The sequence below is a fragment of the Lithobates pipiens genome, unplaced genomic scaffold (genome assembly GCF_037356315.1).
Source record: "Lithobates pipiens isolate NorthernLeopardFrog02 unplaced genomic scaffold, aLitPip1_a1.2 Scaffold_23, whole genome shotgun sequence".
NCBI lineage: Eukaryota > Metazoa > Chordata > Amphibia > Anura > Ranidae > Lithobates > Lithobates pipiens.
In genome coordinates this window covers 217,177,285-217,204,186 of record NW_027507785.1, presented here as the reverse complement: position 1 = coordinate 217,204,186, position 26,902 = coordinate 217,177,285, and the positions used below count along the sequence as shown (strand labels likewise).

The window sequence follows — 26,902 nt, the reverse complement described above, 5'->3', positions numbered from 1 at the left end:
CTACTCCAGGGGGTATCTGTCTTGCTTGCTAAATCTCTCCAAGCGGAGGTTGTGCAAGTCAGGACAGACCCCGAAGGCAGGTATGTCATTCTTATTCTGCAGATTGCCTCTAACGCTTACCTTGGTAAATGTATACGTACCCCCCCCCCACCCCATTCTCTGCTGATCTGTTGATGAAATTGTCTCTCACGCTATTGACTAGGCCCCCAGGCCCGCTATTTTATGTGGGTGACTTTAATGCTGTCATGGATCTTGCTATGGATCGCATCGAGGGAGGGAGCAGATCATATACCTCCTTTACTGACTGGACCCAGGTACATGGCCTCACCGAGCTATGGAGATGGAAACATCCAGATGAGCGTCAATACTCGTCACTAGGATCCTTTTCATACCAGGTCTCGTACAGACCTCGCGGTTGGAACCAGGGATGTTCTCCCGGTGATCTCTACTATATCATACTTGCCCCGAGGCGTATCTGACCATGCCCTCTAGGCATGGATCTCCTCCTCCTCTTGGGTTCGGGTTCAAGATTGTGGCACTTGAACTCATACTGGCTGGAGGATAAGATGCAGGGAGAGTGTGGGACGGGTATAGCCAACTACTGGAAAGAGAACTCGGGCACAGTAGACCCGCTTACAGAATGGGAGGACTTTAAGACCACGTTGCGGGGTACTTTTGTGTCCATAACGAGTGTTTTACGTAACAACACTCAGCAAAATACGGTGGAATTGGAAACAACTATGACGGCTGCAGAGCGTGCCTATGCCTCTGACCACAGCCTGACCACCAGAGAGGCCTGGTTTTAAGGACACAGAAAATATGAGCTCCGCTTACGGGACCTCATGCAGAAACACATGTTGAATGCTACACAAAAGTCCTTCGAACACGGTAACAAATCAGGTCATTTGTTGGCTTATTTGACAAGACCAGAATACTCCCCCATATCTATCCCGCAAATTATGTCTACACAAGGACAGACTAGTGATACCCCAGAGGAAATTATGGTAATATTCCTGGACTTTTACAAAGATTTGTACTAGTCTAGGGCAGACTATACCGATTCCCAGCTGACTGATTATTTGGCCCAAATATCCCTTCCTTACCCCTCGGCTGATAGTGGAGAGTAGGGATGAGTTCAGGCGCGTTCGCATGGTCCACGTGCAGAGCCCGCCAGGAAGTCGGCGCAGCGATGCGCTAATCACAGACAGCGAGACATTCCCCCCGATATGCAGCTGCAGAGATCGGGCAATGTCTCACTGCCTGTGATTAGCGTAGCGCTGCGCCGACTTCCTGGCGGGCTCTGCGTGTGTTCCATGTGAACACGCCTGAGCTCATCCCTAGTGGAGAAGAACTGGAGGCACCCCTCTCTGTTGAGGAGATTGCGACAGCCATCTCGCAACTACCGGCACATAAGACTCCTGGACTAGATGGCTTCCCTGCTGAATGGTACTCCAAATTTAAACATCTCCCTTTCCCATTCGTTTTACGGATTTTTAATTCCGCTCTAACTGCTGGGATTCTCCCTACCACTATGCAGGAAGCCTTGATAGTCCTGTTACTGAAACCACAAAAGGATCCCCTTAAATGTGGCTCATATCGTCCTATTTCTCTTATAAATGTGGATGTCAAATTTCTTGCAAAAGTCTTGGCCAACCGTCTGAATGCCGTGGTTGTGCTGTTCGTCAGGAGAGATCAGGGAGGCTTTATACCAGGCAGATCTATGAGAATGAACATTTTCGTAGATTGTTCCACAATCTTTAATACCCACACAAATGCACACCTACCAGGGCCATTGTGTCCCTGGACACCTGTAAGGCCTTTGATAGTGTGGAGTGGCCGTAACTTTTTCAAGTTCTGCAGCAATATGGCTTTGGCCCTCGCTTCATTGCTTGGATCAGGCTCCTCTACACTTCCACAGGCACGTATACGGGTAAATTCTCATATTATGGGCACCTTTTCCACCACCAGAGGCACTAGGCAGGGGTGTCTGTTGTCACCCCTCCCATTTGCCCTGGCCATGGAACCACTGGGTTCATACATACGTATTTGTTGCTCCCCCACATTAGAGGACTTCCTATTGCCAATATTGAGGAACGGATATCTTTTTTTTTTTTTTATTCTTTTTTTTCAAAAAAGTTTTTCCAATATTACAAATTACCATCTATACAATAACATATTACAATAATTAGTTACTTTTACCCAATAACCCTCCCTCCTCCCCTCCCAAAATACAACAAAAAAAACCCCCCAGGGGCTTCTATTGCCCTTCTACCTCCCTCACTCGCTCCTTCCTTCATCAAGACCCTCTAACATTCCAATAACCCCAAGTAACTTTCCGTTTTTCTAAACTGTAGCCACTGTTGCCACTTTCTTTGATGGCTCTCCTCTGCTTCCTCTGTCTTATAGATTACCTCTTCAATATTTCTTGTTCTTTCTACTTTTTCTATCCACTCTTTCATTAATGGGGCTTCCTGAGTTTTCCATCTTCGAGGAATCAGCGCCTTTGCAGAGTTCAGTAGGCAGGGGACCAGGGAGTTCCCATAATGCTTCTCCCCTTTCTCTGAGTCATGAAACAGGCAAACCCATGGGCATTTTGTGATCTTAACTCCTGTTACCTTGAAGAAAGCTTCAATTATTTTATCCCAGAAGGTCTGCATTTTAGGGCATTCCCACCACAAGTGTGGGAAAGTTCCCAGTACAGGACAACCTCTCCAACATGTTGAGGGATTTTCTCCACTAATTTTATTCCCTCTTTGTGGAGTTATATACCACCTTGCTAAAAGCTTATAGGACATTTCTCTTGTTTTTGTGTCCTTAGCCACTGAATAAGTTCGCCTTATAATCTTGTTCCTATGTTCATCATTGCTTAAGGGTCCTATCTCTCTTTCCCACTTTTCTAAATACGTAGGGTATTTATATTCTGTCTCCCGTAACAAAATTTTATATATTTTTGATATCCTATTTTCCAAGCTTTGAGGGGTCTCCAAAAACTAAGCTGCCCCTTCCTCTCAGTGGCTATGGTAAGGACTAGATGAAATTGTGTACATCTCCATTTATCAAGTGCGTTATGCCCCCATTCCCCTAAAATTTCCTCATACGTGCATAATCTATTACCTTTCATAACATCCTGTAATCTTATATTATCTTTTTTAGCCTAACTCTTCTTTCCCTGGTCTAAAAAAATTTGTGTCAAGTAACGGAATTAATGGCGAGTTGTGTTCCCACTTGTGTCTCTTGTTTATTGCATCCCAAACCTGAAATTAATTTTTTGTCAATATACTTGTGTTGGGTCCTAGTTCCCTAAATCATGGCGGTATCCATATAAATCCCCCTATTTTTACCCTACTTAAATTAATTTCTAGTTCTACCCAATCCTTACCCTTTTTGTTGAAGGTCCAACCAATTATTCTAGATACGACTATAGCCTCGTAATATTTTTTGAAGTCGGGTGCTGCTAGACCCCCTCTATCCTTTCCTCTAGCTAATATATTAAATGTGATCCATGCGCGTTTACGTCCCCAACTAAATCTTATAATCATAGATTTTAATTTGTTTAAGTACGGTTGTGGGAGAGGGATTGGAACCATTTGACATGTATATGTAAATATTGGTAATACAAACATCTTAACTGCATTTATTTTCCCAACCCATGAAAGGGATTTATATTGGATCTTGCTTAATCGGAGGAACGGATATCTCTGTACGCAAACGACACCTTAGTGTACCTAGCCCAGTGCTCGACAAAACCCGGTCGCCAGGTCGCATTGGCGACTAGAATCAGCGACCTTGCGCCTGGGGCAGCATAGCTGGGGGTATCCCGTCTCCGTGGACCCCCCCCCCGCGATCGCGTCGGGCCCCGCGATCGCGTCGGGCCGCGCCGCAGGCGGCCGGTAATTGAGCCCCCGGCTTTGAGGCCTTCTGTGATCTTATGGTTCCTTCTGGAATCTGGCGCCCTCTTGTGGTGGCCGTTGGAATTACAACCAACAATGCTAATGGGCCAGTCTTTCTCCATCCCTTTACTTAGAACCCCTAAACAAAACAAAAAAAAAAAAAAAAAAATATATATATATATATATATATATATATATATATATATATATATATATATATATATATATATATATATATATATATATATATATATATATATATATATATATATATATATATATATATATATATATATATATATATATATATATATATATATATATATATTTTTTTTTTTTTTTTTTATTCTAACACCCTAGAGAGTAAAATGGTGGTCGTTGCAATACTGTCTGTCACACCATATTTGCACAGCGGACTTACAAACGCACTTTTTTTGGGGAAATTTTTTTTTTATTTAATAAAAAAAAAAAAGACAACAGTAAAGTTAGCCCAATTTTTTTTTTTTTATATTGTGAAAGATAATGTTACGCCGAGTAAATCGATACCCAACATGTCATGCTTCAAAATTGCGCCCGCTCATGGAATGGCGACAAACTTTTACCCTTTAAAATCTCCATAGGCGACGTTTAAAAAATTCTTCAGGTTGCACGTTTTGAGTTACAGAGGAGGTCTGGGGCTAGAATTATTGCTCTTACTCTACCGATCGCAGCGATACCTCACATGTGTGGTTTGAACACCGCTTTCATATATGCGTTCGCTTCTGCACGCAAGCTTGGCAAGACAGGGCGCATTTAAAACAATTTTTTTTTCTTATTTTAACTTTTATTTTTATTTTTTTCACTGTTCTTTTAAAAAAAAAAAAAATGTGTGTCACTTTTATTCCTATTACAAGGAATGTAAAAATCCCTTGTAATAGAAAAAAGCATGACAGGTCCTCTTTTATATATGAGATCTGGGGTCAGAGAGACCTCACATCTCATATTTACACTAAAATGCAATTTAAAAATGTCCCTCTAAGAGCTATGGGCAATGACTTGGAGACAGGTGGGGGGCTGGGGGCTATCTTCCCCTCACTCGTCTCCATATGTCAGGCCAGGGACAGGTCCAGATCGCCGTCACGGACCTGGCTCCTAACTTTTTTAGCTGGCTCCTAGATTCCAAGCAAATTTGTCAACCCCTGACCTAGCCGATACTCGGGACTCACTGAAGAAACTGCTGTCAGAGGTAGAGGTCTTCAGTGACTATTCAGGGTTGCGAGTGAACTGGGACAAATGTAAGTTGTTTCCTCTAGATGCTGACGCAACCTTACAGATTCATCATCATTCCAAACTTCAGGTAGTGTCCTCTTTTAGATATCTAGGGGTCATAGTACAGCTCCCTTTATCCTCTTATATTGACAATAACCTAAATCCCCTTCTGACCCAGCTCCTGGAGCAGACTAAACGGTGGATAGACTTGCCCCTGGATCTCATGGGATGGGTTAACACCTTTAAAATTATCTATCTGCCTAAACTGCTGTATGTCCTATCCAACGCACCGTGCAGGCTCCCTAAATCCATCTTTAACCAACTCAATACAGTGCACTTACAACTCCTTCCTGACCAGACCAATTTTCAGCTTTCAGCGCTCTCACAGTAAATAAAAATTGCCTTTTTTAAAAATTGTCATATTATCAGGTTATTTCTCACACACAGCATATGCATACAACAAATTACACGCCGAAATACATTCTGCTACTCTTCCCGAGTATGGCGATAACACATGTGTGAGACTTTTACACAGCCTGGCCACATACAGAGCACCAACTTTGAAGTAGTACCTTCAGGCGTTCCACAAGCAAAAATGACACATCTCATCTCACAGCCACCTATTACACTTTTGAAGGTGAAGGCCCTGGAGTACCAGTGTCCATAAAATGACCCCATTTTGGAAAGCAAACAGCCCAACGTATAATATGTGAGGCATAATGAGTCTTTTCAACGGTTCATTTTTTTTCAGAAGTTTTTGGAAAATGTGGAAAAAAATTAAAACGCATTTTTTTTTTTTTTACACAAAGTTGTCAATTTATAAGATATTTCTAACACATAGCATGAATATAGCAAAAATTACACCCCAAAACACATTCTGCTACTCCTCCCGAGTATGGCGATACCACATGTGTAGGACTTTTACACAGCCTGGTCACATAGAGAGAACATTAAAGTAGTACCTTCAGGCGTTCTAGGAGCATAAATGACACATCTCATTTCATTCCTACCTATCACACTTTTGAAGGTCCTGGACCCCAAAATGACTCCATTTTGGAAAGCAAACACCCCAATGTATATTCTATGAGGCATGGGCTGCAAATAGGTAATCGGGTACTCTGATGGCCTAGTGACAGGTACTCTGAATGGCGGTGACAGGTACTCTGGTACTCGGATGGGCCGCGACAGGTACTCGGATGGGCCGCGACAGGTACTCGGATGGGCCGCGACAGGTACTCGGATGGGCCGCGACAGGTACTCGGATGGGCCGCGACAGGTACTCGGATGGGCCGCGACAGGTACTCGGATGGGCCGCGACAGGTACTCGGATGGGCCGCGACAGGTACTCGGATGGGCCGCGACAGGTACTCGGATGGGCCGCGACAGGTACTCGGATGGGCCGCGACAGGTACTCGGATGGGCCGCGACAGGTACTCGGATGGGCCGCGACAGGTACTCGGATGGGCCGCGACAGGTACTCTGATGGGCCGCGACAGATACTCTGATGGGCCGCGACAGATACTCTGATGGGCCGCGACAGATACTCTGATGGGCCGCGACAGATACTCTGATGGGCCGCGACAGATACTCTGATGGACTGTGAGTGACAGGTACTATGAGGGGTGATGACAAGTCCTCTCTATTGGGGGGGACAATCAGTGTGATTGGTGTACACTGTAAGCAGTAACGAGATGTTACCGCAATCTCCTCCTCACATACGATCGGTGTGTGAGGAGGAGAACCCTGTAACATCTCGTTACCGCGGTTTGTTTACATCTAGTGATCGGCTGTGAAACAATTACAGCCAATCACGTGGGTAAACAGCCGGCCAATGGCTGTTTACCAGCGTCGGTGATGAGCAGTGTTCCCGGAAACACGCCGCCGACGTGCACAGTGGGGGTGCAGCCATCTGTGATCGGTCGTGACTTCATCATGGCCGTTTACGTGGTAAACAGCCATACCCAATGCTGTTCAACCCCCCCCCCCCCCCCAGTGGCGAGCAGTGTCTCTGTGACACACCGCCACCGAAGGAACAGAGATGCACGCGCGCACCATCGCGTGCATTCCCTGTTTAAATGGGAGGACGTCATATGACGCCCTCCTGCCACAATAGGTGCGCCGCCTGGCCATCATTTGACGGCCGCCGGTCGGAAAGTGGTTAAAAGGATAGATACACTATGCACAGAATTTCTGGCTCCGGAGACCTTACGACTGCCGCTGCACCTGACGCGCTTGGCATTTCCCAACATTTACCTGTACTATTTGGCCCCCCAACTAGTCCACATCCACGACTGGCTACACCCAACTACAGCAAACGCTTGTACGTCCATTGAAGGTGCCATAGCTTCTTCTATGGAGACCCTCCACAATACTGTGTGCCAGGGTCAGACGCCGACCCATCCGGGCACATCTATACTGAACACCTCACTCAACATTACAGAAGCATCATGGTCAGTGTCCCCTAATAACCCAGTGTAGTTCAATCATAACCTTAAAGAATTGAATTCTATACCGGATCCGCAGTGATGGTACTCCAGGGGGATTAAATACCTGTGTCATCTATATGATGCGCAGGGGTTTAAGTCCTTTCAACAACTGCAAATAGACTTTGACCTATCACGCTCACACATTCTTTTACTACCAACTCCGACACGCCATTCTTGACCATTTTGGCTCCCTAGCTGACCCCACCGTTGTAACGCAACTAGAGAAACTACTGCGACACCCCGACTCCACTAAGCTTATATCTACATAGTATGCTGCTCTTCTGACTGACTAACCCTAGATTTTGGATGTCGCAGGCAAGATGGGCATCTATGGATTCTACACTTACGTACGAGGACTGGTCAGCATTCTGTGACAGTAATATCTTCCAAAGACCATATAATCAACATAAAAATCATTCACTTATCACACTTAACCCCCCTCTCGACTACGTAGGATGACTGTTTTATAGGGTGTGGTCAAGAGGCAGATTTTCTACACCGTTTTTGGACCTGTCCAATAGTTCAGGCCTTCTGGGGAGAGGTAGGGTCTTTTATTTGGTAGGCACTGGGCCTCCCGAATGTTCTTCACCCTAAGAACTGCCTTCTGGGAATACTTGGGGATCTCCACATCTCTATCTATGCAAAGAGACTCCTTTGCATCCTTCATTTCTATGCTAGGAAGACTATATTATTGACCTGGAAGGGCTCACAGAAACCTTTAAGGAGATCACTGGTTAACGACTCAATACCACTGTACAAAGTTACATTTGAGGTTCGGAAAAGATCCAAAACATTTCAAAACATATGGGGCAGATGGCTGGCCAGCCCCCTCACCCTCGCATCAGGCAGACCACGTGATCGATAATGTGCATTATTGATACGTTGAACCTGTGTCAGGTTCATCCTTCAGGTGTCCTCATAAAAAAAAAAAAAAAAAAAAGGTATTACCTATTCTTATGCTTAATAATGACAAGAGGCATCTGACATGAGCACTGTTTAAGGTTTGTTTTATTGCAGGTTGTAATGCTTGGATACAGTGAATAACCAAAGTTATTTTTTCTCTGTTTCTTTTGTGTGTTGTGTACATTTTTCAATAAAGCTATCATAAAAAAAAAAAAAAAAAAAAAAAAAAAAATGAAAAACCATGAGGGTTTACAACCCCTTTGAGTAACAGCAGAGTACTTCCCTATGTGATTAATTTATACTTTGCAAGGCAATTCTCTTAATAAAGTGTTACCTCTGTAGTGATTCCTCCCAATTCAATAGGAGCAGAATCATGTGACCTCATTTTAGAAGATGATTTTTAAGTACTATCACTATTCACTATGTGTTTAGTCTGGAGTCCTGACATCTGCTTCAACATGAGAAAAATATCTCCAAGGCTAGTCCCACTTAAATAATTTATATCACACCCATTTGAAATGCCTGGGGAAGCTTTAAATTTTGAATAGACACGTCATTCTGTCATCTACCAGCTGCTGTCGGTTTTCACACTTTTTCCTGTCTTCCTAACCCTAAATGAAAGTGAGATTTCAGACAAAAAAAAAAAAACCTTTGCATATGCCTTTATTCCTTTTTGTATAACTCAAATTTACCCATTCATCCTGCCACATCACACCTCTCATTCCTATTTCTGTTTCCAACTACACTGTTTTGCTTCAGAGAAACTACATTTCCTAATAGCATTTATTATCTATGTAAAATCATTCTGCACAGCGGATGCTTTCATGCGCTCCCACAAAAGTTCATGCACGCTGCTGGTAAGATGCTATGTGGTAACGTCAATCATGTTTTCAAGCAACTTAGTTCTATGTCAATCACAATGATGTAGACCTTCAGCCAGGTTGCGCTCGATATTTACCCACCACCACAGCCATCGCAAATGACAGCTGCTGAAAGTAAACAGACAATGTGTTTACCTGCCATTTAGTGGCGGTAGCACTAGTGGCTGTAGCACTGCATGCTAGGCTAGAATTAGTTAGTTAGATGCAGTGGCACAGTTATAGTGATACCACCACTGAATATCAGATCCCCAAATAGTTCGTTTTGGTTTGTCATTTTTGGTCAATGATGTTTTCCAACATCCCTGGTCTGTTTGTTTACATTCAACCGGCACCGGAGGATCAGTCCATTGTGAACGATGTAGCAGCAGGATGGCATCATCAGGCAAAGCAGGGCACCTTGTTGGGGGGTCTACATCGACGTGAAGTTGTTTATCATATTGATGTGGATCTACGTCACTGGACGACGCAGTTAACGTTGGATTTACATTATATCAGGGACACTGTTTAATAATGTCTTAGCATTTTTTAACCACCTGCTGGCCGCCAACAGAACATTTACTGCTAGTGGGCAGCTCACCCTGCTGGTAAGAGAGAGTGATGTCATTTTGCCTACTGGCAGTGTTCAGAAATTACTCTGCATTTTAACATGGAAACTGGAGTTTTCCATAGCCAACATCACTCTGGTAGTGACATTCCAGGTGTTTAGCTTCAAGCCCACCAGCCACACGGATGTTTGATAACCCAAGTAATTTCAGGTCACATAACTAACAACCTAAAAATAGGGTATTTAATAGGAGATTTTACTACTTGGAATACTGGAACATGCATAAACATTGCTATATATCATGCTGGGTAATTTGAGAAAATTAACCTTCATTTTCCATTATTCTATCCAGGTTTGTGGTAAACCACAATCATTTGACAGCAGTATTCTGTATAGTGTTGCCAACCTACCAGATTTAAATTTACTGACACGACACCCAAAATTTACTGGTATAGCCACGTTTTTACTGGCATTTTCCAAAAGTTACAAAATGACAGTTTTAAAAGAAAATGTCAATATTCAGGCTACAAACAAATACAATATGCAACTAGCAATGCGATTTAAGGGAGATATTAAAGGCAAAAATAGGATTTTTGTACTCACCGTAAAATCCTTTTCTCTGAAGTTCATTGACGGACACAGCTCCTTTAATTCTTGACCTTAGGGTTATCACGCCACCTTTAGGAGAGGACTAGGCAGAACATGTAAAAACATCAAAACTGCACAGCACCACCCAGGGGGCGGTACCTTTGGCTATAGCCCCTAACCCTGCTTCCTGCAGCTCAGTTTGTCAAAAAGCAGTACAAACGTCAATAGGAGGGGTGAGTGCTGTGTCCGTCAATGAACTTCAGAGAAAAGGAATTTACGGTGAGTACAAAAATCCCATTTTCTCTTTCATTTATTGACGGACACAGCTCCTTTAATTCTTGACCTTAGGGACATCCCCAAGCAGTGTAAAAAAAAAACGAGGGGTGGAAACAGCAAAACATAACTTCACCCACAACAAAAGGAACACCTCAACAGAGGAGTTGCCATCTTAAAAGGCCGCCATCAAAACCAGCAGCCAACTTATGCATCAAAAGATGCGTTTACAACAAACTTGTAACTTAAAGTGTAAAATGCAACCTTACACAGCCGTCTGTAAAACCTTGCGGCCAAAGCAAGCATCCGAAGATGCGCTTACGTCAGCTTTGTGGAATTTTGTGAAAGTGTGAACGGACGACTACTAAGTCGCCGCCTTACACACCTGGGAGACAGATGCTTGATGTCGGAAAGCCCAGGAGGTTCCAATTGCCCTGGTGGAATGAACCGCGATGGGAAAAGGGGGCACCCGCCCCTTTAAGGCATAGGCCTGAACCACGAACTGACTGATCCATCAAGAAATGGTGGACGACGAGACCGCAAGACCTTTTTTTGGACCAGCCACCGAGACAAAAAGTCTGACTTCCGGAAGGGAGCCGTAGCAGACAGATACACCCGTAGAGCCCGGACCACATCCAGGGAATGTAAGGCAACTTCTTACGGGTATGTCGGCTTAGGACATAGGGATGGTAACACAATGTCCTCATTTAGGTGGAATGCCAAAACCATCTTTGAAAGGAAAGAGGGCACTGCTTTATCTTTGTGGATGACCATTTAGGGAGACTTGCATGACACGGCCGCCAACTCAGAGACCCTCCTGGCAGATGTAATAGCCACGTTTTCAAACGGCGGTTTTTGAAGTGCCGATAGCACCAGATTCAGATCCCACTGAGGTAGTGGTGGTCGAATTGGAGGGACTATGTGCCGAACCCCTTGCACAAAAGTATCCACCAATGAGCGAGTCACCAAGGGATGTTGGAAAAAGACAGCCAAGGTTGATATCTGCCCCTTGATGGTGCGTAAGGCAAGTTTCTGATCCACTCCAAAAACAGGATCCTGGACACTGAATAGGTGCGTGGACGCCACCCCATCTCCTCACACATGGAGATGTAAGCCTTCCACGTACAATGTTAAATCTTTTGAGAAGACGACTTCCTTGCCCTCAGCATAGTGGAAATTACAGAGTCTGACAGACCTTGGTGCCTTAGTACCTGGTTTTCAACAGCCATGCCATTAAAACCAGTGACGGTAAAGCAGGATGAAATATCGGCCCTTGCGATAGAAGGTCCTCTCGCATTGGCAGCCGCCAAGGAACATCTGCCACCAGTCGTACTAGGTCAGCATACCAAGGACGCAGAGGCCAATCTGGAGAAATCATAATCACCGGAATCCCCTCAGCCTCCACTCTGCGGAGTAGACGTGGTAGAATATTCAAGTGTATTGGTGAAGGTCAGCTCCAAATAATAAATAATACGGCACCAACATCCCTATATTATAGCATAAAAGAGCTTGGAGATACGGGACTTTAAAAAAGGTACAAACTAATAACAAATTAACTCATATATACTATAAAAAAAAAAGACATAATTTATTTAGAAAATTGATAAAAAGTAAAGATTACAGTATTCTATATTGTCATAAGTATATACACAAAACCTATCAGACAAAAAACACACTATCTACTTGATTACAGCATTTTTTTGTCTATGATAGGTTGTGTGTATATACTTATGACAATATAGAATACTGTAATCTTAATTTATTTAGAAAATTGATAAAAAGTAATGTCTTTTTTATAGTAGATAGGAGTTAATTTCTTATTAGTTTGTACCTTTAAAATCCTGCATCTCCAAGCGCTTTTAGACATGGTAGAAGTTTGGGGGGGGAGGCATAAATCAGCTGATAATGCCCCCATGGAGTCACTCGCCCAGGGGTCTTTTGCCCTGGACACAAACCTCTGCACCTTCCTATTGAGCCGTGAGGCCAGGAGGTCCAAATCTGGTGTGCCCCACCTTAGGCAAAGGAGCCGGAATATATCCGGATGCAACGACCATTCCCCTGGGTCCAGCATCTGACGACTTAGATAGTCCACCTCCCAGTTTAAGGAATGTATATGGCTGACAGGGCCGGCATGTGCCGCTCTGCCCACTGGAGGATGCCAGCGACCTTCCATGCTGCGAATGAACTCCTTGTTCCTCCTTGATGGTTGACATATGCCACCGCCATGGCATTGTCCGACTGGATCCTGACCAGATGCCCCTAGACCATGTGGAGAGGCACCGTCTGATCCCCAAAGCTCGAGTACATTAATCGGCACTTGGATTCTTCCTGTGACCAGAGGCCTTGGGTTGACAGTATGCCCAAAACTCCCCCCCAACTGGTCAGGCTGACGTCCGTTGTAATCACCGTCCAATGGAGAGGAAGGAACGATCTCCTGGACCAAAGGGCCGGAGACCTCAGTCACCAGAAAAGGGAATCCTTGACTAACTGGCTCAGTGAATTTGACAATCCAGGGATAATGGAAATTTGTTCCATTTTGACAAAATCTCCTTTTGCTGGACTCGAGTGTGAAATTGAGCTTACATTACCGCTTCGAAAGTGGCTACCATGAGGCCCAGAACTCACATGCAGAAGCTCAGCGACGACCACCTGTGGTTCACCAATAACCTCACCGCAGCTTGAAGAGTCTGCAACTCCCGGAGAGTGTGCATGGTGATAACTACATCCTCCCTTAATTCTGAGGCGGAAGCTGCTCTCAGAAGGAGGTTGTCTAGGTAACCCACGATTATGATGCCACGTTGCCTTAACCACGCCAGAATTGGACCCAACACTTTGGTAAAGACTTGGGTGCTGATGCCAGGCCAAAAGGAAGAGCCACAAACTGGTTCTTCCCCGACTGCAAATCGCAGAAACCTCCAATGCCTGAAACACATGGGTACATGTAAGTACGCATCCTGGATATCCAGGGATGCCAGGAAGTCCCTTTGATGGAGTGCCTCGACCACAGAGCATACGGATTCCATCCTGAACCTTTGCACTTTCACAAAGCTGTTGAGGGCCTTCAAGTCCAGGATTGGATGTACCCTTTCCTTTTTAAGGACTACAAACAGATTGGAGTAGAATACCTTTCCAGCGTCGGTACAAGTACTATCACCCCGTGCAGCAGCAGGTCTTGTACTGCCTCCGAACAGGGCTGCCCAACAAGCTGGAAGTAGAGGTAGGTTGGAAGGAAAAAAATCTGGTGGACAAGAAAGAAACTCCAGCTTGTATCCCGATGAAACCAGTTTGCAGACCCATTGGTCGGACAGTAGGGTGGTCCATCGAGCTGCAAACTCCCGAAGACTATCCCCCCACCCGAGAGTTGGACGGGGGAAAACCTTCATGCGGTAACATTTTTTCTCACAGATTTGTTTGGCTTGCGAATCCAGGGATGCTTCTGTCCTTCAGCAGGTGCCTTGTTCGACTGGGAACGCTTACCTGCTGACCTGGGTGGGCAAAAAATAAGTTTCTGAGCGGAAAAAACAGGATTTATATAACAGCTTACCTGTAAAATCCTTTTCTTTGATGTACATCAGGGGACACAAAGCCATAGTACTTACTATGTGGGTTATACGGTCACTGATAGGTGATGGACACTGGCACGCCCTAAGGCAAGAAGTGTACTCCCTATATAACCCCTCCCACTACTGGGAGTCCTCAGATCATAGTCCGGGGACACACTGGGCACGTTCGCTGCCATTGTGCTCTTGCTGGGTGTCCAGTGTGCGCCTGTTCCTTTAAGGGGACTTGGGCAGCTTCCAGGCTCACCTGTCTCACATCTATCCATTCCATGCATGTGCTTCCACTTTGGAGACAATTTGTAGTGTTAGGACTGCAAGCAACACAGGGTGCTGTGATGAGGCCTTGCAGCTTTCACATGCGTTTACAAATGTGTGCCAACTAAACCCCTGCTTTTAACAGACGGTTAGACAGGTAAATTTGGTTGGTTAGCAGACTGGTTGGTGAGTTGAGCTATGGAATTGTTTTTGTCTTATATCTATAGTAAATGATTCTGGAAGCCGACTTCCTGACATTAATCAAAGTAGACACTACCGAAGGAGATCACCCACGATCCTTTATAAAGTGGGATTCAACAGTCAAACCTGTTAAATTTTCCGTCCGTAAGGTAGGATGGAATACCGGACCTTGTGCGAGAAGGTCTGGCTATAAGGAAGGACTCTTAAAGCCATCTTTATGATCTTGGTAAATCAAGATCTTCTGGGCCCCGCTGGGGCCACCAGAATCATCTCCTTTCATTCCTGCTTGATCCTGCGGAGAAAGCGCAGAAGTAGCAGAACTGGAGGCATAGATCAGTTAAAAAAAAAAAAAACAGATCCCATGGTAAGACTAATGTGTCCCTTGTTCTCTACACAACGCTGTCGACTTTGTAGAATCTGGACGCGAATAGGTCCATATCCGGAATACCCCCTCTCTGACATATCACTAGGAAGATGTCAGGGTGAAAAGACCATTCTCCCAGAAAGAATTGTTGGCGACTCAAGTAGTCTACATGCCAATTCTCTATTCCTGGAATGAAAATTGCCGATAGGCAAGGAATGTTGTATTCTGCCCAAGCTAGAACATGATTCACCTCTTTTTGGGCTGCACGACTTCTCGTGACCCCCTGGTGATTGATGTAAGCCACAGCCGTGGCCTTGTCAGAGTGAGTCCTGACAGGACAGTCCCGTAGTCTGACCGTCCAAGATTCTAGTGCCAGACGTACTGCCTGAATCTTCCAAAATGTTGATAGGCAAGATCCTCTAACCTGGACCATTTCCCCTGGACAGAATCTTATTTCAGGGCTGCTCCCCAGCCTAAAAGGTTGGCATCTGTTAACACTTTCCAGGATAGAGGTAGAAAAGATTTTCCCTTTTGCTGGATAACAACCACCAATTTAGGCTTCGACTTATGTCGGGAGCCAAGCATATTGGAAAAATCCAAGGCCTGAATCTTTTTATTCCAGACCGTCAGGATGGCGTTTTGAAGCAGGAGTGAAAACTGCGCCTAAGGGACGGCCCTAACAATCTCATGCACAGCCGAATGGAAGGATTTTCTTTGTTTTGATAAGTTGAATTAGTCCTACAATAGAACTGATTCTTGTCTGGGGCAAGAATACCTTCTTCTGTATGGTATCTATAATCAGCCCCAAGTACTGTAATCTCCTTGATGGTTTTAAGGAGGATTTTTCTAGGTTGAGTATCCAACCCAGAGATTCCAGGTAGTTTACTGCTGTGATCAGACTTTGCTTTAGACCTGAGACTGAATGATCTATTAAAAGGTAGATTGTGTAAATAGGCTAGGACCGTTATACCTTGAGCCCTTAATCTGGCTAAAGGAGGTGCCAGAATCTTTCAGAACACCTGTGGTGCTGTGGCTAAACCGAATGGCAAGGCCACAAATGAAAATTATGATTTTATATTTTAAAGCTCAGAAATTTCTGGTGAGTGGGAAATATTGTCACGTGGAGATATGCATCTTTGATAATGATTAAAGCTCCTTGCAGGATGGACACAACCGATCGGATTGCGAAAGGATCGGATTTTTAAGTGCCGATTCAGATCTTTGAGATCTAGAATGGGTCCTTAGCTCTACATTTGGTTCTGTAACTGTGAAAGGTTTGACTCAAAACCTGTGCCCTGTTTCACTAAGGGAACCTCTGATATCACCGACTGGGATAATAGATGATCCAGAGTCAGAAAGAGAGACTTCTTTTTCTTTGGATCCTTGGGAACATTGACCTTAGAAAAAAGAGGAGACTGAAACTCTCGGAACTCTAGTTGTAACCTAGAGAAAACTTTTTTCTGCCAGATCTTGAGAAATGCAGGAGCCTTGCCCCCACCCGAGTGAGCAGGGGTGCCCCTTCAGGAGGAGGCTTTAGCATCCTGCTTTGTGGGCTTTCTGCCCCAAGATCTCTTCTGACCCTGGTGCTGCCCTTGGGGTCTTCCCCTTGAACCTGACGGTTGAGGCCATCGAGACTGCCTAGAGGCTGATGCCCCTGGCACAGGAGAGGCAGCACGCTTAAAAAGGAGAAAATATTTGAACTTCTTCTTTACTGGTAAAAGAGCTTTTCCCATTAGAGATCCTTTGGATGTATTTTATCCAGATCATTTCCAAATAGCCATTCACCATGAAAAGCATAAGCCGTGAGGCTTAAATGATAGAATCTTTCATAGCGTCTACTGTGAAACATAATGCGTCTGATACACCAGCTCATTGCTGGGCCTGCTGATCAGGCAGAATTTTAAGTATCTCCACAAACTGTTCCTTAATGGACTGGGATACCCCAATTGCAGCAAGAACCAGCTGCGCTACTGAACTTGCTAAAGACATATTGCTTTTAGAAAGAAGTTCCAACATTTTATCTGCTGGATCTCTTGTTCACTGAGGCAATTGCAGCATCAATTGCTGGAACCCCCCATTTATTTTTATTTTTTTTAAGAAAAAGGCAGCAAAAAGGTTGAATGAACCAATTTAGTAAGGGAGTGCACAAGCAACCAGTCTTGTGATGCTACTCCTATGTTAGGATCCTCAGAAGAGGATAAATAAGTATCTTCCAAATCTTTGGGAAGATCTACCTGATCCCCAGCCTCCTGCACCTCAATAAGAGGGCCCTGAGCACTAGATGGAAATCTGCTATGTTTGGCCCCACTATGGAGAGATATAGCATCAATCTTCTTTCCAAATTACAAATGGTAGAAGAAAAAACCTCTTGTGTGATATATACAGGGACTGAAGTGTCTAGCGCAGCTGCAACAACAGTATCCCCTGTTGGCTCAATCTGACCTTTCAGAGGAGGATGACATTCTTTTGGAAATGGATTTAGTTTATTGTGAAACCAGTGACTCTTTAGAATCCTTAGAGGAGTTCCTGGTGCCATTACCACTCATAGCCTGAAGCACAAAGCAAAGGCACAACCAGCAAAAGAATGTATACTTCTAGGTTATAGTCCAGCCACGCCCCCCTGCTCAAATTATGCCCCCTCCTTCCTTTCAAAGGAAAGTGTTTTCCCGCGCAAGCCATGGGCTCAGGTGTCCTGTGAAACAGCAGACATGGTGGGGGGGGGGGGGGGGGGGTTGTTTGTTACAGAAACTACTTTTGGCATATCAACCCCCCCCAGGGGGAAAAAACAACATTGGGGGCGCAGGAGGAGAACCAGACCCCCCCCCTTTTTTAATAGAGGATCTGCTTGTGGCCGGAGGAGAGGAGAAATGAAGGCTTCTGCACTGTCTCCAGCATCAGGCGGTGAGTGCTCAATACAGGCCCCAGTGGTGACACATAGGCATGACAGCATTATACACAGAAGGAGAAATTCCTAAGAAAATCTTCCTTATTTTTCCTCGCAGCATTGTTATCTGAGATATTCCCAATCTTCACCCTTCACGGTGGGCTCCGAAACCTTCAGGAAAATTTCAGGAACAGGGGAACCTCAGGTTACCCACGATGCTGGACCTGCAACAGCACCCTGCCAGTAAAAACTTTATGGCCTTACTACCAAAAAGTACTGGATCCCAGGGTCCAGCTCTCTAAAAAGAGAAGTGTTCGCAAGCAAAACCTTGTTTCTTCGGACACGAGGCCCGGGTATGGCTGCCGGCCATCCCAGTAAAGAAATCACCAAGAAAAAGGCCACCAAACTTTCTAGAAAAAAGCTGAAAGCATATAAACGGCATAAACTACAGGAAAATGGCCACGGCCCCAGCAAAATGGCCTCTCCTCATGTAAAATAGCCCAAGCACCACACAGTGAAGAAAAAAGGGCAGTAAAGAAAAAAAACAGACCCTAACAGCCAGCACAGCCCCCCCACCAAAGCCCGGAGCCCTCCCGGAGGACCCACGGCCAGGTAATACACCGCACCTCATGCCCAGCCACACAGCAGCCCCAGCAGGGGGAGGAGGGAATGAGGGATAGGGAGAGAGGAAAGGGAGAGTGAGAGACCCCTAGTCGACCCTCTTGGGAATGCTCAGCTGCTCTATCCTGCCAAGGCAGGGAGAGCCGTACTTACCCCGCCTGGTGGGATTGCTGGACACATTCCACCACAGACCCATCACCCGAGCAGTACGGGGTGGCTGCTAGCCACGGCACACTAACACAGAGAGCAGTAGCCTGGTCATATGTGTGCACCGGAGCATATAGCTCACCAGCCACCCCAGGAGCAGAAAGGGGCATGTCACTCTCTCTCTCCACAAAAGGTGGTCCCTTCAGTCCACACAGCATTGACAGCTCTGCTCACAGTTTGCCTTGCTCCAGTCCCAAGGATCTGGCCACTCGGCTCTCTTGCACTAAGACAATACTACACGCTCAGGCACCACCTTCACCAGACCCACCCCCCTGCCTGCGCCAACAGAACACACAGTAGCAGGCACTCAGATGGCCCCCTCTCTCCTGATTAGCTAACTGACTGAGTGATAGCAGCCGGAGCCAATGGCTCTGCTGCTGTCTCTCAGCTATTCAGGAGGGAGAGCCTGGGAAGGTGAAAGCAATTGTGCACCTTGCTGGAACAAGAGGGAGCTCAGGTAAGTATTAGGGGGCTGAGGGGGGCTGCTGCACACTGAAGGTTTATTATCTTCAGGCATTTAATGCCCCAAGATAAAAAAACTTCTGCCCTTACAACCACTTTAACCACTTTCAGACCGGACCATTTTGCTGGCTTAAGACCAGACCACTTTTTGCGATTCGGCACTGCGTTGCTTTAACTGACAATTTTGCAGTCGTGCAACATGGCTCCCAAACAAAATTGACATCCTTTTTTTCCCACAAATAGAGCTTTCTTTTAAAGTTATATGTTAGAGCTCAATAAGGTGCTAACAGCTGGGTTACAGGTTACATTTTTGAGCAGGGTTAAGTATTAGGAAGAAAAGTGGTAATAGTGTTAGGGTCACTTCAAATTTTAGCTCAGGTTTGAACAGTTTAGGGAGTTTTGAATCTTCACTTCATGGCGCTAAAATGAATGTTCCATCAAATCACATGCACGCTGGATGTATATTCCTTTTTTAGAGTGAAACATTTTAGAGGTGAGCCCGTTATTTAAAAGAAAAGTTGCTGCAGCCCAGCATGCAGGGATTCATTTTATTCTGACATACATGGACTTGTACTTGCCACACAACTGGGAAACCTCACATTTCCTTACAAAATCACCAAAAATCCATTAAGAATTAACAAATGTCAAATCCCCATTTTTTGCAGAGCACAAAGACACATTCCCCTATGACTTCTATCCCAGACAACATTTATAAAAACACAATTTACATAAGCCTTAGTACATTTGAATCATAATGCCCAGAAAAATCTCTGCTTACCATTATTCTTAGCAAAGTGCTGCAGGTCCTGCAACGTTGTCAGCTTTTCCTGGGGGCAACTTCTTACACACAGTGCAGTGGAATTGATTTTCAGGTTTTTGAATTTCAAGTTGCATGAATTCAAAAAGAAGACATGTCTGTAAAAAGATACAAGCATTGATATAGTCTATACATTTCTGAAGTTACCATCCCCTCCAGATTGATATACATTATTTCAAATTACCACCAAAAGGACATTCCATCGCACCTGTTCCTGGATAGGGCTCAAAAAGTAACGAGTTATGCAGGACAGCTGAAAACTGGAGCAAACATAGATCAACGTTCATATCTACGAACACACCACTGTCGTTCCAGAAGGCTATTTTTATTGAAGAATGATCACACCACAGAAAAGAAAGGTGCAACGTTTTCGGAGATATGCGGGACCCCTTTGTCAGACATCATCACGTGCCCGACGAAGGGGTCCTGTGCGGCTCCAAAACGTTGCACCTTTCTTCCGCGATGTGATCATTCTTCAATAAAAATAGCCTTTTGGACAACATTTGTGATCTGTGGTGTCCTGGCAAATATGAACGTTGACAGTTCTTCCCACTGACCCCAATGATGGGATACCATTCCTTCTATTGAGACCAACAATTGGACATATGCCCTCCCATTAACACCAATGAAGGGGCAAAATGCCTTATAATGACACCAACTATTGAGCACTATTCCTACCACTAACACAACAATGGGTCACTATTCCTTCCACTGACACCATAGATGGGGCATCGTTTACTCCCATTGACACCAGGATATTCTCTACTCCCACTGGCTTCAGTCCAGCCCTCCTACAGTCTGAAGGACAGTATACCAGTCCTTTGTTTAGAAAGTTTGGAGACCCCTGCACTAGATGGATGATTGGGGCTAGGGCTGTGAGAACCCCCCCCCCCCCCCAAAAAAAAAAAAAAAAAATTATGTGTAAAAGATCAGGGGATTCGTTGTTCCTCCAGTGATCTCCCAATTTTGCTGTGCACAATAATTCTGTTTGGTGTCAGAAGACTCTCTTGGAAACAATGTGAAGGAACATTATGGTGCTCAATAGTCACAATAAAGCCATAACTTTGAGAATAATTTTCCATTTGCACTGGTCACCTTACCCACCACCCATAAATAATGGGTCATGTGTCAATGAGATTTTTTTCCCCATCAGAACTTCTTCTCTACACATATAAGTCTATGGGCATGCAAATACAGACTAAAGCAAGTAATATGTAGGTCAGAAAAAGGTTGAATGCACCTGTAAACGAATGCTGATTGTTCTGAGACGTGTCTCCAACTAACTCCAATGTTAAAATTACACTGCATTTGCCATTGACATAGGCCATATGTTTGAGATATGGCTGGCCTAGTCTTTGAAAATAATAGCCATGTGCATCATGCACCACAGACAGACGCTACTCTTTGTGGTCAGCCCAGCAATGCTTAAATGTTATAAAATGTCAACACTCATGGTTTATGGGTTGACAGAGGCAGGAGGAAGAGTTAATTTGCCCTTTCAATCGTAATACAGTGGCGCTTTCTGAGAAGGTCAAGTGTGGCGGGATCACGGTTGCTTTATATCGCATAGAATTCCCTTCAAAGTTGTGATTTGTTTTGCTTGTTTTACTTTTGTTTTTCTATAAACTACCACCTGTATTGCTACTGGCAACTGATTAGCCTTTCCTTTCACTTTCTGACCTGCCCCATCACAATGAAAAAAATAAACTGTTGATAACTTGTGCAATGGCAACACCAACAATTCTTCTATGCAACTCTATAGATATATAAGAGCATCAAAAACAGACCTATAGCTAAAAATAGCTATAGTTCAAAAACTGCACATTAAAAAAATATTTTACATATAATCTACAGGTAGCTCCTCATAGGGGGCAGTAAAAACATTTGATTTCCCTACACTCCCTTTTTTTTCCCTTGGAGGCCATTGAGGGATACAGGAAATACTAAACCTTTGGGTTATACAGGAGTGTTGGACAATGACAAACAAGAAAACTGTAGACCAGCTCTGAATAACACCTCCTGCTGCCAGCATGCTTCAATTTTGTAGCAAAGCAGTACTGAGAGCATTATCATAAACACAAAAGCGTGGACTCCAGGAAAAGGATTTTATGGCAAGTATAAAAATCCTTTTCTCTTTCTCATTCAGACAGTCTTTAACTTTAAGGCCCCTTTAAGGCCCCTTTTCACATTACGGCTACTTCAAAGTCACGTGATTTTGCTGCGATTTTTGCCGCAATTTCAGGAAATGCCTGTGTAACTTCCATCAAAGTCAGATCACAGTAGTGCAGGTACTACTTTGAAGTCGGCACAACTTGAAGTTGTACCAATATGAATGGTTGTCATTGGAAATCATGGGGAACGACTTGTCATGCGACTTTGCACTCCCAAGTCATACAAGTGTGAAAGGGGACTACGTTTTTAACTTTTAGGACATCCAAAAGCAGTCCAATGGAGGAATGGGCAACACAACAGTAAAGAACTGGGGACTGGCTGCTTTCAGTTCAAAGAGCTGCATGAAGGACCTTATGTCACTAGCTCGAATCAGATGAGGCTGCAATGTCCACCTGATAGAACTTAAGGAACCTGTGAACCAAAGACGAGGTGGCAGTCTTGAAAATCTGGGAAACAGTGCTTGATGTGCTTTTTGGTATCAAGTAAGTAACATACAGTATCTAATAAAGTTTACCTTCACAAGAAAAGGTGGAACCCAATGCTGGAACCATAAATTTGGATGGTAGTCTGCCTGAGTCACCTAGAGATGGTGGAACAAGATGCCTGTGTACCCTTACAGGGGTCATTCAGGATCACAAAAAGGGTATCAGTCTTCTTAAAAAAAAATAAAAAAATAAAAAGCAGTGACAGAGAGATAGATCATGTCCAGATAATGGAGGCAAATTCCTCCATTTGCTGAACCAGACAAAGGGATGGAAAAAATAGGATTTTTAAAACAGCTTACCTGTAAAATCCTTTTCTTGGAGTACATCATAGGACACAGAGTCTCAAGTAATTACTTGGTGGGTTATAGGCCTACCTTCAGGTTTTGACACTGGTATAACCAATACAGGAAGTTGACTCCCCTATATAACCCCTCCTCCTTCCAGGAGCACTCATATTGCTTGGCTACAAAAACTGAGTGCTCCTGGAAGGAGGAGGGGTTATATAGGGGAGTCAACTTCCTGTATTGGTTATACCAGTGTCAAAACCTGAAGGTAGGCCTATAACCCACCAAGTAATTACTTGAGACTCTGTGTCCTATGATGTACTCCAAGAAAAGGATTTTACAGGTAAGCCGTTTTAAAAATCCTATTTTCTTTATCGTACATCATAGGACACAGTGTCTCAAGTAATTACTTGGTGGGATGTCCCATAGCAATGCTACTTGAGGGGAGGGAGACACAACCCGTAGGGTAACCCCCAGACCTGAGGACTTATACTGCAGCCTGCAGCACACTGCGCCCGAAGGCGATATCCTCATTCCATCTTACATGCACTTGATAAAATTTTGCAAATGTATGTACTGAAGGCCAAGTCACTGCCTTGTAGATTTGAGACCTGGAGGCCTGGTGACGCACTGCCCAAGAAGCACCAACCACTCTGGTAACTTTAACTTGAAAAGGGGGAATCTTTCCCTTTAAATCATACGTTTGAATTATAACTTGCCAAATGCACTTAGCGACATTGGCTTTTGACCCTGCCTGTCCCTTCTTAGGACCCTCTGGCAGAAGAAGAAATAAGACATCAGTCTTACAAATCGGAGCAGTTTTCTTAAATACATTTTCACTGCTCTCACTACATCAAGACAATGTAGTGACCTTTCTTCCCTGGAATAAGGTCTTTGGAAAAAACCCTGGCAGGACAATATCTTCATTCAGATGAAAGCCTGAAACCACTTTTGGCAAAAAACCTGGACGAGGGCGTAACACCACTCTGTCCTCATGAATAATCAAATATGACTCTTTACAAGAAAGAGCAGCCAATTCTGAAATCCTCCTTGCTGAGGATATAGCAAACAAAAATATCAGCTTCCTAGTCAGAATGACTAATGGTCGAATTTCGAACAAATTTTCTTTTCAAAATCAGAAAATTTGTTTTTTGTGATCCGATGATGCCACCATTGATTTTCGAAATTCGGCAGACCAAGCCTTCAATTTCACCTCATGTTGTTACAGAAAAGAATTTACTTGGCCGGGAATATCCTTTTCTTTCCGTAAATTTTCTTTTCTTATTACATTTCTCGCACGATTCTCCCATCATCGATTAGAAAATCGTTTGTTTTTCAAAAAATTTCCAACATGTCCGATTCCTCAAATTTTATTTCCGGACGAAAATCGGCTGTTGCTGCAGCCCACTAATGGTGTAAAATTCATACGAAAATTCTTAGATTCGATTTTTGAATGGCTGTTTTTGCAACACTGACAAAAACTAAATTTAAGTCCCAAGGGCTTAAGAGTGATTTAACTGGCGCATTAATCCGCAGCACTCCTTGCATGAAACCCTGGACTAAAGAATGCATAGCAAGCAGTCTTTGAAATAAAAATTGATAAGGCTGAGACTTGGCCCTTAATAGTACTCAGGCCCAACTTCATCTCTACGCTTAATTGTAGAAAGGTAAGAATTCTGCCTATGATATATCTCCGAGGGTACCAACCCTTGGACTCACACCAGGAAACATAAGCTTTCCAGGCTCTATAATATATAGAAGCTGGCTTCCTAGCATTAATCAAAGTAGAGATAACTGACCTGGAAAGCCCACATTTATTAAAGCTTGAATCGTTTTGTTTCAAGCAGACAATACTGCTTTCAGTTTCAAATGGAATTGAGCATAGGGAACTGCTTTGAATGAAGCTACCATCTTCCCTAACAACCTCATGCAAAGGCGAATTGAAGGATTTCTCTTCGACCTGATCATCCTCACCAGCTCCTGTATGGAGCTGATCCTTGCGGGAGGCAAGAACACCCCTTTTCTGGGCTGTGTCTATGATCAGGCCCAGATACTCCAGCCTTCTTAGTGGCTTTAAGGAGGATTTCTTTAGGTTGAGAATCCAACCCAAACCTTCCAGGTAACTGCTTGTGATGGCTACACCTTGCTTCAAGCAAGCCACAGACTGGTCTATTAACAATAGATCGTCTGAGTAAGCCAAGACAGTTATGCCCTGTGCCCTTAACCTGACTAGAGGTGGGGCTAATACCTTAGTGAATACCCGAGGCGCTGTAGCAAGCCCGAAGGGCAAGGCTATTAACTGAAAATGCTTCTGTTCTACTTTGAACCGCAGAAACCTCTGGTGAGGAGGAAATATATGGACAAGCAGCTATGCATCTCTGATGTCGATGGACGCCATAAGTTTTTCTCCTTGCAGGATGGAAAGGACTGACTTGATTGACTCCATGCAAATGGAGTCAATTTTCAGGAATCGATTTAGATTACGTAGATCTAGACTTGGTCTGATATCCCCATCTGGCTTTGGCACCGTAATTAGGTTTGAGTAAAACCCCAAACCCTGCTCTTGTTTGGGAATCTGTCTGATCACCCCTTGAGCCAATAATCGGTCTAATGCTTGCAACAGGGATTGCCTTTTCCCTGGATCCTTGGGAACGTTTGATCTCAGAAAACGAGATGGTGGAAACTCTCAAAGCTCTAGCTTGTATCCTAGAGACACTGTGGAGAGTCAATTTGTCCTTAATCTCCCTTTGCCAGACCTCTGAGTACATCAGAAGTCTTCCCCCCCCACCTTGGTGAGGGGAGATGCCTCTTCATAAGGAGGTCTTGTATTCTGCTTTGCAGACTTGTAGCCCCAGGTCTTCCTTTATGCCTGGTCTGATGGCAGAGGCCGAACAGTTTAAATGAAAGACGCTTATATTTTCTTTTGACTGGCAAAAGAGTACTATTTCCGCTGGAAATTGTTTGAATGTATCTATCCAAACTATCGTCAAATAATCGTTCTCCCTTAAAGGGGAAACTAGTTAGAAGGTTCTTACAAGGCGTCTCAGCTGACCAACCCTTTAACCAAAGGGTCCTTTGCATATGTACAAGTACAAATGCAAGGCGTGATGCCTGGTGAATAGAATCCTTAATAGCGTCTACAGCAAAGCATAATGCTTTAGGTAGCTCGGCCAGTTCCTGTGCTTGTTGTGCAGGGAGCTCATCTGAGAGCATCTGTGAACTGGTCCTTTAACCTCCCTGGCGGTATGATTCAGTCTGGATTTAGGTGCTGAAAGCGGTACAATTATTTTGCATGGAAATTTGGTGTTTTATATTGTAGTGCTGTAATTCTTGGGAATAACTCTCTTAAATCTGTTCAAACCAGAGTCTAGCAGATATCCCGGGTATGATAAAGTTTATAATATAATAAAGAATAAAAAAAATGATTCAATAATGTAATCAAATCCAAAAACACTGAAAAAGGGACACTTTCTGGTTTCTATGGACAATCTCCAAATTTCAGGCAGAAAAAAACAGTATTTATAATATAAAAGTGCATGCAGGGCATTGCACAGACCACTAGGGACAAAGGGGGTGTGTATTTTTTAATACAGTACTGTAATCTGTAAGATTACAGTGCTGTGTGTGTTTTGTGTGTTTTTACTTTTTTGAATTTGCCGCCGATCTCCGCTCCCGTGCGCCGTAATGTCGCAGGGAACGGAGCTCGGCGGCACTCGGCACTGTGAATCGAGCGGAGGACTGCTCGCTCACACAGTGCGGAGAACATCGCTGGATCCA

General features: G+C 44.2%; 1 protein-coding gene across 2 annotated transcripts in view; it reads right to left on the bottom strand.

The window, feature by feature from the left end:
• Nucleotides 1–26,902, bottom strand: part of SLC44A3 (solute carrier family 44 member 3) — a 217,191-nt gene that overhangs the window by 141,518 nt on the left and 48,771 nt on the right. For both annotated transcript variants that reach the window (XM_077452856.1, XM_077452855.1), the window contains exon 5: nucleotides 20,146–20,282. In XM_077452856.1, the coding sequence (XP_077308982.1) occupies nucleotides 20,146–20,282 (137 nt within the window). The remainder of the gene's footprint in view (nucleotides 1–20,145; nucleotides 20,283–26,902) is intronic.